General features: G+C 53.0%; 1 protein-coding gene across 1 annotated transcript in view; it reads left to right on the top strand.

The window, feature by feature from the left end:
- vps13a (vacuolar protein sorting 13 homolog A) overlaps positions 1 to 16,746 on the top strand; it is a 36,150-nt gene that overhangs the window by 10,158 nt on the left and 9,246 nt on the right. Inside the window, 38 exon segments of the mRNA XM_084690802.1 lie at positions 141 to 285; positions 384 to 465; positions 572 to 747; positions 1,319 to 1,475; positions 1,578 to 1,657; positions 1,767 to 1,826; positions 1,972 to 2,050; positions 2,053 to 2,166; positions 2,667 to 2,783; positions 3,075 to 3,178; positions 3,365 to 3,532; positions 3,711 to 4,018; positions 4,405 to 4,552; positions 4,658 to 4,832; positions 5,176 to 5,300; positions 5,455 to 5,624; positions 5,873 to 6,117; positions 6,397 to 6,581; positions 6,681 to 6,824; positions 7,079 to 7,288; positions 7,414 to 7,557; positions 7,654 to 7,755; positions 8,026 to 8,178; positions 8,321 to 8,597; positions 8,933 to 9,093; positions 9,639 to 9,742; positions 9,838 to 10,132; positions 11,099 to 11,533; positions 11,760 to 11,864; positions 12,015 to 12,161; positions 12,416 to 12,547; positions 12,639 to 12,772; positions 13,042 to 13,119; positions 13,856 to 13,982; positions 14,590 to 14,819; positions 15,194 to 15,347; positions 15,587 to 15,733; positions 16,363 to 16,444. Coding sequence (XP_084546928.1) covers positions 141 to 285; positions 384 to 465; positions 572 to 747; positions 1,319 to 1,475; positions 1,578 to 1,657; positions 1,767 to 1,826; positions 1,972 to 2,050; positions 2,053 to 2,166; positions 2,667 to 2,783; positions 3,075 to 3,178; positions 3,365 to 3,532; positions 3,711 to 4,018; positions 4,405 to 4,552; positions 4,658 to 4,832; positions 5,176 to 5,300; positions 5,455 to 5,624; positions 5,873 to 6,117; positions 6,397 to 6,581; positions 6,681 to 6,824; positions 7,079 to 7,288; positions 7,414 to 7,557; positions 7,654 to 7,755; positions 8,026 to 8,178; positions 8,321 to 8,597; positions 8,933 to 9,093; positions 9,639 to 9,742; positions 9,838 to 10,132; positions 11,099 to 11,533; positions 11,760 to 11,864; positions 12,015 to 12,161; positions 12,416 to 12,547; positions 12,639 to 12,772; positions 13,042 to 13,119; positions 13,856 to 13,982; positions 14,590 to 14,819; positions 15,194 to 15,347; positions 15,587 to 15,733; positions 16,363 to 16,444 — 5,999 coding nt within the window.

Genomic DNA, 16,746 nt, shown 5'->3' on the forward strand with positions numbered 1-16,746 from the left:
TACGACTCTCTCTATCACACACACACACACTCACTCAGTCTCTCTCTCACACTTACTGACTTTCTCTCTCTTTCTCTCTCACACACACACTCATTGACTCTCTCCCTCCCTCCCTGTGTGTGTGTGTGTGTGTGGTCCAGGTTTAAGGTGTCTGGGGAGCTGCCTCTGCTGTCGGTGCGTATCTCAGATGATAAGGTGCGCGGTGTGCTGGCTCTTATAGACAGCATCCCCCTGCCTGAGAGCAGACCAGCCCCTCGCGGCTCCGCATCACACTCCACACCCAAGGTACTCTCTCTCCCTGTGTGTGTGTGTGTGTGTGTGTGTCTATCATGTAGCCACACTTGAGGTAAACTGTGTGTGTGTTTGTGTGTGTGTGTCTGCAGGCACCCAAGTCCTACACGCCTCAGCTAACCCCCAGGAAACCAGCTATAGCTGACCTGAGATCCTCGATCATCTTCGACTCAGGTGACACACACACACACACACACACACACACTGTTCCTAGCCCTCAGGTGTGATATGAAACTAATTTTACATGTAACTTATTTCCTGTGTGTGTGTGTGTGCTCAGGTTCGGAGGAGGATCTGTTCTACGACGCTCCCAGCTCTCCTATAGGAGACCACCCCTTCTTCCCAGACATGCCCAGTCCGCTCCAGCGCTCAGCGTCCGTCAAGAGGAGGAGCCTGGTGAAGAAGGATCCTCAGAAAAATATGACAGAACTTCTTGTCAGGTTTGAGATCAATGAGGTACGGAACCCTCTCTTTTCATCTCTTTCCTCTCTTCTCATCTTTCTCTTCGCTTCTCTTTCTCCTCTCTTCTCATTTCTCTCTCCTCTCCTCTCTTCTCATCTCTCCTCTCTCCTCTCTTCTCATCTCTCCTCTCTTCTCATCTCTCCTCTCTCCTCTCTTCTCATCTCTCCTCTCTCCTCTCTTCTCATCTCTCCTCTCTTCTCATCTCTCCTCTCTCCTCCCTCCTCTCTCCTCTCTTCTCATCTCTCCTCTCTCCTCTCTCCTCTCTCCTCCCTCCTCTCTCCTCTCTTCTCATCTCTCCTCCCTCCTCTTTCCTCTCTTCTCATCTCTCCTCTCTCCTCCCTCCTCTCTCCTCTCTTCTCATCTCTCCTCCCTCCTCTCTCCTCTCTTCTCATCTCTCCTCTCTCCTCCCTACTCTCTCCTCTCTTCTCATCTCTCCTCTCTCCTCTCTTCTCTACTCTTTTCTCCTCTCCTTTCCTGTACTATACCACATCATACTGTACTGTACTGTACCATACAACACTGTCTTATCCTGGTTGTGTGTGTGTGTGTGTGTGTGTGTGTGTAGGTGTCGGTGCAGCTGTGTCGTCTGAGTGGAGGTGTGGAGGTGTCTGTGCTCCAGCTGGACATTGAGGGGCTGGGGACAGAGTTCAGCCTGCGCACCTTCGACATGACCTCCTACACCTTCCTCCGGGAAATCTGCCTCAAGAGCCCTGAGTACATGGGTCAGTGTGTGTGTGTGTGTGTGTGTGTGTGTGTGGTGTTTTATGTTATTTATTTGCATGCTTTGTGTGTGTGTTAATGTGCTTCTTCCTATGGCGTCTCAGATTCTGAAGAGAAGATGGTTCATCTCATCACAACTCTAGACAACACTGAGGATGACCTGCTTACTCTGGAATACACCAAGGTACACACACACACACACACACACACACCTCACATAAATATACCACCCACATGCACACACGCGCGCACACACACTGTGCCTATAACTGACTTGTCTCTTTCTCTTTCAGGCTGATAAAAATGGTCCAGAATTCAAGTCCAACTACAACAACACAGAACAACTGATCAAGGTGAGGAGGGAGCTGTCCCTCTGTGCTCCATTCTGTGGACCGTATCTTGCTGAGTTACATTTTAAATTCTCAAATCAAAACTGTACTTGACTCTATCCTACTCTACTATACTCTACCCCACTCTACTCTACCCCCCGCCCCCCAGGTGAACTTCTCGTCTCTGGACGTGCACCTGCACACAGAGGCGCTCCTCAACGCCATGAACTTCCTGAACAGCCTCCTCCCCCCTCCGCCGAGAAGGGGGCGGGGCCAGAGGACCTGCCCACCATCCCGGAGGAGGACGAGGGAGAGGGGGACGAGGAGGGGGAGAAGAAGGAGTCCACAGTTGCCAAGAAACCATGTAACTGTCCACCTGATCAATCATGGTTGTTGTTGTGCTTGCCAGGTTGAGGATACTGGTGTGATGTGAATATATATAGTATTATATACTATTATATACAGTCATACAAGGATTATATAAGTAAAAGTATCAGTAGGATAAGTCTTATAGATGCAACAGTATGCCTGACATGTTCTAGATGACTTTATGAACTTTGTGTTTTCCAGGGCATTTATAACAACATGTTCAATTCAGCCAAAGGGAGAGCCTGCTAAATGTAATGACTGTATGAATGAATGCCAAGGGAATTAGGTTTGATCTTTATTCTGGTTGAGTCTCTTGAGTGTGCTGAGCCAGACTGAGCTCTTGATGTTTGATGTTCCTCTGTGAAAGGACACGTATCAAAGGGACGCTGTTAAGTTGTTGACGGAGAAGAGCTTCTGTCTGAATGTTCTCTCTCTCTCTTGTTTCTCTCTCTCTTTCTCTCTCTCTTTTTCATCTCTCCATCCTCTTCTCCTCAGCTTCTAAGAAGTCCAAGTTTGAGGACGTGGTGAATTGGCACATCAGAGCCGACATGAACTGTCTGAAGGTTTTCATTCGAGGAGAGAAGGCCAGGATAGCTGAGATCTGCATCGAGGGTATACTCTCGCTCTCTTTCTTTTTCTCTCTCTCTCTCTCTCTCTCTCTCTCTCTCTCTCTCTCTCTCTCTCTCTCTCTCACTCACTCACTCACTCACTCACTCACTCACTCACATTTCACCTTTCCATCTTGGACTTTGGTAAGCTGCAAAACAGCAAATGACAAAGTTGCCATCTTGTGGTAGGAAGTAAAAGAACAACACTCAAAGGCACCAGATGACAAGGCTGTGTTCTAGAACTTGGACTCCGGGTTCTGGAATGTTGTGCAAGGTTCCGTGTTCTGTGTTCCAGGGCTGTTGTCGGAGGTTCTGATGAGGAAGAAGGAGATGGAGGTTCTGGCCAAGCTGAGGAACATCGTTATTCTGGACTGTGACAAGGAGGCCCTCTACAAGAAGGTAACCCGCTTGTGTTGAAACCTTCACAGCAAGGTCAGTCAGAGAGAGAGAGATGATTATGAAGGTGTTGCAATATTTAGCTCAGTGACACACTGAAACCACGTGCAGACCAAAGATGTCATTATTCCTTTTCTATTCCTAATTCTGAGTGATTCTGTGTGTTGGTGTGCCCCCCCCCTCCCCCAGACGGTGTCCATAGCTGATAAGGAGGTGTTTGACTTCCACATGTTGAACCACACGGACGCCACAGAGGGCGAGGCCTACCTGGATATGTTGAAGGTGGACACCAGCGTCACCCTCACTGTGGGCTGCATCCAGATTATCTTCCTCAACAAGTTTGTTTCCTCCATACTGGTGAGGCCCTGGTACTCACACCTACACTCTCTCTGTGTCTGTCTCTCTCTCTCGCTGTCTCTCTCTCTCTCTCTCTCTTTCTGTCTCACCCACTCACTCAATCACTCACTCTTCTGTCTTACACACACACACACCAAACAGTCTAAAACACTGATATGGACCCCCCCATCCTCCCCAGGCGTTCATCAACAACTTCCAGGAAGCGAAGGAGGCCCTGACGGAGGTGACGGTGCAGGCGGCGGAGAAGGCGACCGTGGGGGTGATGGGGCTGGCGGAGCGCAGCACGCGCATCTCCCTGAGCGTGGACTTCAAAGCCCCCGTGGTGTTCCTCCCCCAGTCCTCCTCCTCCCCCAACGTCATCGTGGCCGACCTGGGCATGGTCACCGCCAAGAACCGCTTCACCACCGTGGACGAACGCAAGCACGGGACCATCCCTCCCGTGGTGGACACCCTGATGGTGGCGCTGAGTGACCTCAAGCTGTACAGGTGCATGCTGGGAGCCTGGGAAGACCGGAGGGCTGTAGGATTGGACCAAGTGTTGCTAGGGCGACATGTCGCTAGGGGGAGATGGGGTCATTGGTCATATACCAATTAGGGAGTCAGATGGCTGAGCGGTGAGGGAGTCGGGCTAGTAATCAGAAGGTTGCCGGATCAATTCCCCGCCGTGCCAACTGACGTTGTGTCCTTGGGCAAGGCACCTCACCCTACTTGCCTCGGGGGGAATATCCCTGTACTTACTGTAAGTCGCTCTGGATAAGAGCGTCTGCTAAATGACTAAATGTAAATGTAAATATACATTCCTATATGTTTACACCAAGCCAAGGTGCATATGAAGGTTTTGCCCCAACTCTATCGTGTGTGTGTGTGTCCAGGACCACGTTTGAGCGCGGGGTGTTCCAGGGGGAGATCCAGCTGCTGAAGCCGGTGAACCTTGACCTCTCCATCAAGAGGAACCTGGCGTCCTCCTGGTACCACCTCATCCCAGACATCGAGATCAAGGCTCACCTCAAACCCATGAACGTGAGTCTCAGGGCTGTGTGGTAACACCCGTGTAAACATGTGTGTGGTAACACCCGTGTAAACGTGTGTGTGTGTGTGTTAACACGTGTGTGTGTGTGTGTGCAGCTGATCCTGAGCCAGGACGACTTGACGGTGGTGCTGAGGACTCTGAGTGAGAACCTGGCAGAGACGTCGGACGCCGTGCCCCCCCCTCCCCCTCGCCTGCCCCCCCCGGCCGACCGCTCCGACACCACCTCCATCAGGGGCTCCCAGGGCTCTGGGGCCAACGCCCCCAGCAGCGGTGAGGACAGACTGGGGGGGTGTCAGGGGGGGTGTCTGGGGGTGGGAATGGTTATCTGTGGGTGTTTGTGTGTGACCAGGTGTGTAAGCAGGTGTGTGAGCAGGTGTGTGACCAGGTGAGTATACTGCAGTACCAAGTGTGTGTGTCCAGGTGTGTGACCAGGTGAGTGGACTGCAGTACCAGGTGTGTGTCCAGGTGAGTAGACTGCAGTACCAGGTGTGTGTCCAGGTGAGTAGACTGCAGTACCAGGTGTGTGTCCAGGTGAGTAGACTGCAGTACCAGGTGTGTGTGTCCAGGTGTGTGAGCAGGTGTGTGAGCAGGTGTGCTCCTGTGTGGCCTGCAGGCACCACGGTGGTGACAGCAGCTTTGGTGGAGCACCAGAAGACCAGCAAGCTGAAGAGCACTCTCAAACTGGACTTCAAGTTCGACTCCCTGACCCTGGTGCTCTACACTCCTAATGGGAACGAGGTACTCCACACACACACACTAGAACACTATGTTATTCAGACATCTATCACACTCTGATGTCTGACATTATTGCGTGTGTGTGTTTGTGCTGCGTGGTCGTACCTGCTCACGTGTGTATTCTGTACGATGTGTGTGTGTGTGTGTGTGTGTGCAGGTGCAGGTGCTGGACTCGAGACATGAGCAGCTGAAGCTGGCCGAGTTCACCTTGGGAAGCATCTCCACCTTGGTGGACATGCTGTCTGACGGCTCCATGAAGGCCTTCGTCAAGCTCACTAACTGTCTGCTGGACGACAAGAGGCCCAGGATCAAGATGGTCACCCCCAGGTACTCACACACACTCACACACACACACACACCGACTCAACTTTGGTAAAACATTGTTCTGTAAAATACTGTTAATCTGTACTGCACCAAGGACTGGAAAACTGGCTCTAATCTGAGTCCCAAAAGCCCCCCCAAATCCTCCCCTTTCTGTTCACAAGAGCCCCTCCCCTTCCCATTCACAAGAGTTCCCTAAAACTCCTCAATTTCCTGTTCACAAGAGCCATATAACCCCTCCCCTTCCTGTCCAGGATGATGGCGATGCGCCCGGGGGCGGAGCAGAACATGATGGTGGAGGTGAGCTACCGGGCGGGCCGGGACGGCACCACCCTGGACACGCTGGTGCAGGACGTGTACCTGTGTGCCAGCATGGACTTCCTGCTCACCGTGGCAGACATCTTCCTCAAGGCCAGCCAGCAGGGCTTCTCTGGGCCCGCCGTCACGCCCAGAACCAGCAGCACCAAGAACAGCAACAACAACGCTGGGAAGGAGCCTGGTGAGGGAGGAGGGGGGAGGGGTGAGGGGAGGGAGAGGTGGGGAGGGAGAGGAGAGGGGGGGGAGGGGGGAGGAGGGGAGAGGAGAGGAGAGGAGAGGAGAGGGGAGGGGAGGGGAGGGGAGGGGAGGGGAGGGGAGGGGAGGGGAGAGGGAGAGGGAGAGGGAGAGGGAGAGGGAGAGGGAGAGGGAGAGGGGAGGAGGGGGTCATCAATGAAAGGAAGGGGATCGATTCTGTGTAGTTTATTACGCAGTGCTGATGTCTTCATCTCCTCCTCCTCAGTGTCCTCTCCTCCCGTGGTGTCCAAGATGGACATCAACGTTCAGGTGAAGAACCCTGAGATCGTGTTCGTGGCCGACCTCACGCGTGCCGACGCCCCCGCCCTCGTCATGACGACCGAGTGCGAGCTGGTGATGAGGAGCGACCCCGGCGGCCAGCTGATGACCGCCAGCATCAAAGACCTGAAGGTGTGTGTGTGTGCTTACGTGTGTGTGTTTATGTGTGTGTGTGTTTATACATATATATATGTATGTGTGTGTGTGTGTGTGTGTGTGTGTGTGCTCCAGGTGGTGGCCTGCCCCTTCCTGAGGGAGAAGAGGAAGAACAACATGACCACGGTGCTGCTGCCCTGTCAGGTGTTCTTCAGGAGCTCCCAGCCCACCGGCTCCCCTCAGTCCATGGACGTCTCCATCCAGGCCCTCACCCTCAAGGTAGCTGGCGCCCCCTGCTGTCCAGAGGAGCTGCTCACAGCTCTGAACACCCCCGCACCTGGAGCATTACACACATACGAAGCAGTCAAACACAGTCTGAAGAGAAGGGTAGCGTAGTGGAAAGTGTAAAACACAGAATGACATGTCATGTACTTGCTATCATGTACAGTACTTCATATACCATCATCATACCAAGCCATCCTATCATATAATAATGATCTATACACATAACCCCCCCCTCCCCCTCCCCTCAGGTGTCCCCCATCATCATCAACACGGTGATCACCATCCAGTCGGTCCTCACCCCCGCCGCTGAGACCCCCCAGGAGGATGACAGCCCCGCTGCCCCGGCGCTGTGGGAGCAGCAGGGCTGGAAGGAGATGAACCTCTGGTTCCTGGAGGATCAGTGTCAGGAGGACGCCCATTCCCTGGCCCCCCTCGTCCCCCAGGGGGAGTCCCTGCAGGTCTGCACCTCAACACACACAAATCAAGTGGACCCTTGTTGGAACAACATGGGATGGGTCCCATATGAGTTTAACCAGGAATCCAGTTAGGTGCGTTTGATTAGACTCTCGGTCGGTCCCCGCAGGTGAACATCAGCTCTATCTGCCTGACCCTTGAGGCAGGGGTGGGGCACCGCACCGTGCCCATGCTGCTGGCCAAGTCCTCCTTCCATGGAGACGTCAAGGACTGGACCACCCTCATCAACCTGCACAGCCAGCTCAACCTGGAGGTACACACACACACACACACACACACACACTACACTATCACCCCTCACAGTCAGCTCTATCTAGTGTGTGAGTGCAGTGTGTTGTGTCATGTTTAGGTTCACTACTACAATGAGGTGCTGGGGGTGTGGGAGCCTTTACTGGAACCCTTAGAGGACGACAACAAAGACGGATTCAGACCGTGGACCCTGGGACTGAAGGTCCACACACACACACCTGTCTCTGTCTCACACACACACACACATGTATACTCTCTCTCTGGCTCACACACACATCTGTACTATCTGTCTCACAAACTGTCTCACAAACAAGTCTCTCTCTCTCTCTCTCTCTCTCTCTGTCTCTCTGTGTCTCTGTCTCTCTCTGTCTCTCTCTCTCTCTGTCTCTCTGTCTTTCTCTCTCTTTCTCTCTCTCTGTGTCTCTCTCTATGTGTCTCTCTCTCTCTCTCTACCATACGTGTGTGTTCCCAGATGAAGAAGAAGTCGTCTCAGTACCCAGGCCTGTCAGACGAGGTGGATTGCAGCGTGCCGGACTACAAGACCGTCATCCACATCAGCAGCAAGGACCAGCTCAACATCACCCTCTCCAAGTGCGGACTGAGCATGCTCAGTAACCTCGGCACGGTGGGTGGAGAGAGAGAGAGAGAGAGAGTGTGTGTGTGTGTCTGATGTGTGTGTGGATCTGATGGGTGTGTGTGTGTGTATCTGATGGGTGTGTGTCTGATGGGTGTGTATCTAATGTGTGCTTATGGCATGCCCCGGCCAGGCGTTTGCGGAGGCGGCCAAGCAGACGGCAGAGTGCTTCCAGAAGGACGAGGCTCCGTTCATCGTGCAGAACCGTCTGGGCGTGGCCGTGTCCGTGCTGCACAGTCACATGTTCAGCCCGCTGGGTCGCCAGGCGGAGGGTCGCCGGGCGGAGGAGCGCCGGGTGGAGCTGCAGGACGGAGACAGTCTAGACATGGACTACCTCCACACCACCACACACACCGACCAGTTCTCTGCCATGACCTCCCTCAGCGCCAAGGACTACTTCATCCAGCCCAGTAAGACCTGAACACTGCTACCACTACCATAGGCCAGTGTTCATCAATTAAGCACTACGTAGCTCAACTGTATGCTAACCAGCCTCCCCTCCTCCCCTCCTCCCCTCCCTCCCTCCCTCCCTCCCTCCCTCCCTCCCTCCCTCCCTCCCTCCCTCCCTCCCTCCCTCCCTCCCTCCCTCCCTCCCTCCCTCCCTCCCTCCCTCCCTCCCTCCCTCCCTCCCTCCCCTCCCCTCCCCTCCCCTCCCCTCCCCTCCCCTCCCCTCGCTCCCTCCCTCCCCTCCTCCCTCCCTCCCTCCCTCCCCTCCTCCCTCCCTCCCTCCCTCCCCTCCCCCCAGCTCCAGTGGGCCACACCTCTGCAGGAGTGATCCCTCTTATCAAGGTGGGGAAGGGCATGTACAGCGTCATGCACAGTGAGTCGGGAGTGACACGCTTCCTGGTGTGTCAGATCTACTCTGTGGAGGGCAGCAAGTACATCAAGATCCGCTCGCCGTTCCAGGTGAGGGTGTGTGTGTGTGTGGGTGAGGGTGTGTGTGTGTGTAGTTGAGGGTGTGTGTGCATGTGTAGGTGAGTGTGTGTGTGTGTATCAGCTTTCAAATGATTTGCCCTCAGATTCTGTCTGTTGACAGACACATATGACATGTCTCCCTCTCTCTCTCTCTCTCTCTCTCTTTCTCTCTCTCTCTCTCTCTCTCTCTCTCTCTCTCTCTCTCTGTCTCTCTCTCTCTCTTTTTCTCTCTCTCTCTCTCTCTCTCTCTCTCTCTCTCTCTCTCTCTATCTCTCTCTCTCCCCCTATCTCTCTATCTCTCTCTCTCTCTCCCTATCTCTCTCTCTCTCTCCCTATCTCTCTCTCTCTCTCTCTCTCTCTCCCCCTATCTCTCTATCTCTCTCTCTCTCTCCCTATCTCTTTCTCTCTCTCTCTTTCTCTCCCTATCTCTATCTCTCTCTCTCCCCCTATCTCTCTCTCTCTTTCTCTCTCTCTCTCTCTCCCTATCTCTCTATATCTCTCTCTCCCCCTATCTCTCTATCTCTCTCTCCCCCTAGATCATCAACCACTTCTCCATCCCCTTCAGAGTGCTGGAGGGCTCTACTTGCCTCGGCATCGCTAAGCCCACTGAGGAGTTCTGTGTCCCGCTGGACTCATACAGGTCAGAACACACACACACACACACACACACTTACACACACACACATACACACACAAACACAGCCAACCCTAACGTGCGTCTGCTGCCCGCTGCAGGTCTGAGCTGAGCCTGCAGCCCGTAACCGAGGGCGACGAGCAGTACGACAGCTCAGAGGGCTTCAGCTATGACGACGTGATCCTGCAGCCCGGCGTGCGCGTGCAGCAGACCTGCCGTCGCCACGCCGACAGCTCCGGCGTGCTCATGGTCAACATCGTGCCGCTGAAGGACGCCGTGACGTCGTCGCACACGGGCGGAGCCGGGGAGCACTTCGACCAACCTTACGTCCTGCACCTGTGGCCCTCCTTCCTGCTGCGCAACCTGCTGCCCTACCCCATCACCTACAGACTACAGGTACACTAACCCCATCACCTACAGACGACAGGTAGACTAACTCCATCACCTACAGACTACAGGTACACTAACCCCATCACCTACAGACTACAGGTAGACTAACTCCATCACCTACAGACTACAGGTACACTAACCCCATCACCTACAGACTACAGGTAGACTAACTCCATCACCTACAGACTACAGGTACACTAACCCCATCACCTACAGACTACAGGTACACTAACCCCATCACCTACAGACTACAGGTAGACTAACTCCATCACCTACAGACTACAGGTACACTAACTCCATCACCTACAGACTACAGGTAGACTAACTCCATCACCTACAGACTACAGGTACACTAACCCCATCACCTACAGACTACAGGTAGACTAACTCCATCACCTACAGACTACAGGTACACTAACCCCATCACCTACAGACTACAGGTAGACTAACTCCATCACCTACAGACTACAGGTACACTAACCCCATCACCTACAGACTACAGGTAGACTAACTCCATCACCTACAGACTACAGGTACACTAACCCCATCACCTACAGACTACAGGTAGACTAACCCCATCACCTACAGACTACAGGTACACTAACCCCATCACCTACAGACGACAGGTGCACTAACCCCATCACCTACAGACGACAGGTGCACTAACCCCATCACCTACAGACGACAGGTGCACTAACCCCATCACCTACAGACGACAGGTGCACTAACCCCATCACCTACAGACGACAGGTGCACTAACCCCATCACCTACAGACGACAGGTGCACTAACCCCATCACCTACAGACGACAGGTGCACTAACCCCATCACCTACAGACGACAGGTGCACTAACCCCATCACCTACAGACGACAGGTGCACTAACCCCATCACCTACAGACGACAGGTGCACTAACCCCATCACCTACAGACGACAGGTGCACTAACCTATCTCTCCGTTGATTGGCCAACAGGACAGCGGAGACTCCGCCTCCACCCTGAGCGAGGGCCACTCCGCCCAGCTCCACACGGCCGTCATCAACCAGTCCAGCCTGGAGCTCCGCCTCCTGGATTACCTCTCCCAGGATTGGTCGGCCGAGTACAATCTCCGCAGCAACCAGGAAGAGATCACCTTCCTTGTGTTCCGCTCGCTACACGTGGAGGAGTATCACTCTGAGCCGGACGTCCAGGGGGAGGACAGGAAGAGGGCGGAGCTTGACATTGCGGTTCACGTCACGTACGAGGCCGGCCAGGCGGTGGTCGCCATCCACTCTCCTTATTGGATGCTGAACAAGACGGGCAGGCTGCTGCAGTACAAGGCTGACGACATCCACCGCAAACACCCGCTGGACTATGACATGCCTCTGCTGTTCTCCTTCAAGCCGCACAACTTCCTGCAGAACAACAAGGTAGGCCAACTGGGCGGAGCCTCAGTCTGGAAGATTATGGGAAACGGACGTTGTACCTTCCTCAGTGTCTGAACTCTTCATAGGTGGAGTGTCACATCTGCTTGCCCTGCGACTATAACCCTAACCTCTCTCTCTCTTACCACTCTCTTGCTCTTTCACTTTCCTTCTTTCGTTCTATCTCTCTCTCTCTCTCTCTCTGTCTCTCTCTCTCTCTCCGTCATGCCAGGTGCGTCTGATGATCTCAGACAGTGAACTGTCGGATGACTTCTCCTTGGATACTGTCGGTAGCTATGGCGACGTGAAGTGCAAGGGCGGGGTGAAAGACTACTTGGTGAGTATCTCTCAGAGGGTGAGGAGTAGAACTAGTCTCTGCTCAGCCAGAAACCACATCAAATGATGTCCCTCAATCAGTCCGATAATGTGATTGGCTCGTTAAAGACGCAGCGTCACCGAGGGTAACTGTGATTGGCCTGTTTTCCAGGTGGGCGTGAAGATCGATGCGAGCAGCTTCAGTTTGACCCGCCTCGTGACCTTCGTGCCGTTCTACATGCTGGTGAACAGAACCAAGCTCACCATCCTGGTCAGCGAGGAGGGCCAGGAGAACTGGACAGAGGCCAAGCCGGAACAGGTCAGATCCCTGGGGGGCTGGGACGTGAACCCTGGAGGTAGACGTGACTCACAAGATGTTGATAATGGAGCTGATTTTGATGCTCAGCTCTCTCCTTCTACACCCTTCTCTGTTACCTCTCTTCTTCTCCCTCACTATCTCTCTCCTTTTCTCTCTTTCTCTCTCTTTCTCTCTCTATCTTGCTCTCTCTCTCTCTCTCTCTCTCTCTCTCTCTCTCTCTCTCTCTTGCTCTCTCTCTCCCTTGCTCTCTCCAGTTTGCCATCCCGTTCTGGCCAGAGAAACACGCCAAGAAGCTGAAGGTGAAGGTAGAAGGCTCTCAGTCGGCCCCCCAAACCATCGACTTCACCCGGCCCGAAAACTGCCTGCTTCTGCACCTGGACAACACTGTGAGTGACACACTGTACACACTGTACACACTGTACACACACAGACACACACACATAGACAAAATCCCTGCCATGTTTTTGTACGGTCCAGCTGGGCGGAATCATCGTGGACGTGAACCTCACGGAACACTCGGCAGTGATCCGTTTCTCTGACTACCATGACGGAGCCGCGCCCTTCCTCATCATCAACCACACCAAGGACATGATGCTGGACTTCTACCAGAGGTGAGGGGGGTCAGGAGTCAGGGGTCAGGGGTCGGGATCCCTCCTCCACTCTCCCTCTGTGGGAGGCATATCTAGTCAGGGTTTATAGAGTGTTTATATAGTACAGTGGTTGTATTATATAGTGTATAAATGTCATGTTTGTTTTGTCCACATATTCATGTCTCTCATCTTTCAACAGATGTTTGTGTCTGAGGTGCACTTCCTGTTTGTTCAGTTGTTGTTGACGGAGCGTGGTTGTTGATGTTGTTTGTTTGTGTTTGTGGGGCTAGCGGCAGGAGAGACTCTTCAGTGTGGGTGGCCAGCGATCTTCTGGACCTTTCCTTCTCTGAGCAGGAGGACGAGACCAGGTCAGGTTGAGATAGACCCAGGCCTGGACCTAGACCCAGACCTGGCCCTAGTCCTGGGTTTGACTGAGCACAGTAGTGCCAAACTCGAGATTCCTTTTTTACTTCCTAGTTGTAGATTTGGCTGTTGCTGATTGGCTGTTTAAATGTGATCCAGCCACTGGTATAGGACCTCCGCTTCCTGTATTTGAATGCGACGTGTTCACATTTGTGGTTCTTTTTACCTTCCTGTTACAGTGACATTTACCCTTTGACCTTCTTTATTTCAAGGTTCACTTCCTGCTTCCTGGTTGTAGTCCTTTGTAGTTCTGGCTGCTGGTGATTGAATGGGACTCCTGGGATATCTGCTCTTTTTCTCCTTTGTTAATCTCTTCTTTAACAAAATATTGACTAAGATTATCATTGTTGTGTTTTGCAGGATACTGGATTGTAAAACTTTTAACGTCAATTTTTCAAACTTTTCGCTGCAATAGTGACATCAGACTACTGTCAGACTGCCATCTTGTTGATCTAATCCAAGACTTCTTGTGGCTCTTATGACTCCGATGGGGTGTACTTGGTTACTTTAGCAACCGTGTGTGTGTGTGTGTGTGTGTGTGTGTGATGGCTTGGCTGTTTCCAGGGTGCTGCCACTTCTTGACCATAACTAAATGGTTTTCAACCCTCACCTATCTTGTTACTAGTTTTAATTGATTACATGTTCTAACTGTATGTATATGTGTGTGTGTGTGTGTCCCAGCTCCCAGAAGGAGAGAGACTCGCTGGAGCCAGGCAGGGCTGTGTACTACACCTGGGCAGAGCCCACAGGCTCCAGGCAGCTCAAGTGGACCTGCGGCCCCTACAGCGGAGAGCTGAAGAGTGAGGAGGTGAGGGGAGGAGAGGAGGGACACCAGGAGAGAGGTGGGAGGAGGGACACCAGGAGAGAGGTGGGAGGAGAGACACCAGGAGAGAGGTGGGAGGAGGGACACCAGGAGAGAGGTGGGAGGAGGGGAGGAGGGACACCAGGAGAGACATGAGGGGAGGGGAGGAGGGACACCAGGAGAGAGGTGGGAGGAGGGGAGGAGGGACACCAGGAGAGAGGTGGGAGGAGAGACACCAGTAGAGAGGGGGGAGGAGGGACACCTGGAGAGAGATGAGGGGAGGGGAGGAGGGACACCAGGAGAGAGGTGGGAGGAGGGACACCAGGAGAGGTGAGAGGAGGGGAGGAGAGACACCAGGAGAGGTGAGAGGAGGGGAGGAAGGACACCAGGAGAGAGGTGAGAGGAGGGGAGGAGAGACTACTGGAGGAAGAGGAGAAAGAGAGAGAGAGAATCATAATTAACTGTGGGATAATGATATTTTTATTTTCAGAACTATTTTACAGTACTGTATGTACAGTCTGTCAGACACCTTGTCTTTCCATTGCATTCATCCAACACCTGATCCAGCGCGCTCCGAAATGTAAACATCTCCATGAAACCCGTGTTCTCGTAGGACCAGCGTGTGGACGTGAACAAAGAGGGCAAGCTCTTCTTCATCTCCTTCTATGAGGGCCTCCAGAGGGTGGCGCTGTTCACCCAGGAGCGCCGGGTCTACAGGCAGCTGTGTGAGAGCGAGAAGGCCGAGCTGGCCGCGCAGGAAATCATCCTCTCCCTCCAGAATGTGGGCGTGTCCCTGGTCAACAACAGCAGTAGCCAGGAAGTGTCTTTCATTGGCATCACCAGGTACACACACAGATACCACACCCACACATATACCACACACACACACAGATACCACACACACACGCATGTACACACACACGCACTCACACAGATACCACACACACTCAAATACCTGCATACACACACATGCACGTACACACACACACACATTACATTTACATTTAATCATTTAGCATACGTTCTTATCCAGAGCGACTTACAGTAAGTACAAGGACATTCCCCCGAGGCAAGTAGGGTGAAGTGCCTTGCCCGAGGACACAACATCATTTGGCACGGCTGGAATAGAACCGGAAACCTTCAGAATACTAGCCCGATTCCTTAACCGCTCAGCCACCTGACTCCTGACTCCTGACAAAGTTGTCTTTTGTGTTCAGCTCTGACGTGGTGTGGGAGTGCAAACCCAAGAAGAAGTCTCGCTGGAAACCCCTGAACGTGAAGGACACCGAGATGCTGGAGAAACTGTTCAAGGAGTACGTAGACAGCGGACCTGTGGACAACCTGATACAGGACCTGGACAACAACTTCCAGGTCAGGGGTCAACGTCCTGCTCCTTTCTTAAATAAGAAACCTCTGGAACCCGTAGCACGCAAGTTTTAGACGTTGAAATATGTCCTCAGTCAATCACGTTTAGGCCACATATAGCCCAGAGTGTTCACTTGAAACAATAACAAGTTTGTTCATCAGTAGCTTCAGTCTTGTGGTTGTTTTAGTTCAAAGACTATGACCCACGCGACCCCTGGCGACCTCTGACCTGTGTGTGCCCCCAGGTGTCCCTGACCCCTAACGGGCTGGACATGAGGATGCTGCAGCCGTATGACTCCCCGCTCAGGAGGAACTACCTGCCGGGCGTCAAGGTGGAGTACAGCGTGTCGGCCCACCAGAGCGCCTACCGCGTCCAGATCAACCGCATACAGGTAACCCTAACCCTCTCATTACACCATAACCCTGCCACATACAGGTAACCATAACCCTCTCATTACACCATAACCCTGCAACAAACAGGTAACCATAACCCTCTCATTACACCATAACCCTGCCACATACAGGTAACCCTAACCCTGCCACATACAGGTAACCCTAACCCTGCCACATACAGGTAACCCTAACCCTGCCACATACAGGTAACCCTAACCCTGCCACATACAGGTAACCCTAACCCTGCCACATACAGGTAACCCTAACCCTCTCATTACACCATAACCCTGCCACATACAGGTAACCCTAACCCTGCCACATACAGGTAACCCTAACCCTCTCATTACACCATAACCCTGCCACATACAGGTAACCCTAACCCTGCCACATACAGGTAACCCTAACCCTCTCATTACACCATAACCCTGCCACAGACAGGTAACCCTATCCCTCTCATTACACCCTAACCCTGCCACATACAGGTAACCCTAACCCTGCCACATACAGGTCAGAACCCCTTCACTAAACTCTAGAACCCTAGACCTTTCCCATCTCGATCAGAACCCCCCTCCCCTCCAACAGTGCAGCTCCTATATGCAGATGTGCTCATGGTGTTGCTGTTCCACAGATCCAGAATCAGCTGCCAGGAGCCATCTTCCCCTATGTGTTCTACCCGGTCAAACTGCCCAAGTCTGTCACCATGGACTCAGGTCAGTCCCTGGCTGCAGGTGACGACCCTGCCTAGAGGGGTGTGATGGATAAGGGCTTGTGTGGGATGAGTGATGTAACGGGTATGGATGAGTGATGTAACGGGTATGGATGAGTGATGTAACAGGTATGGATGAGTGATGTAACAGGTATGGATGAGTGATGTAACAGGTATGGATGAGTGATGTAACGGGTATGGATGAGTGATGTAACAGGTATGGATGAGTGATGTAACAGGTATGGATGAGTGATGTAACGGGTATGGATGAGTGATGTAACAGGTATGGATGAGTGATGTAACAGG

Source organism: Hypomesus nipponensis, chromosome 24 (assembly GCF_054491055.1).
Source record: "Hypomesus nipponensis isolate SF chromosome 24, ASM5449105v1, whole genome shotgun sequence".
Taxonomy (NCBI): Eukaryota; Metazoa; Chordata; class Actinopteri; order Osmeriformes; family Osmeridae; genus Hypomesus; species Hypomesus nipponensis.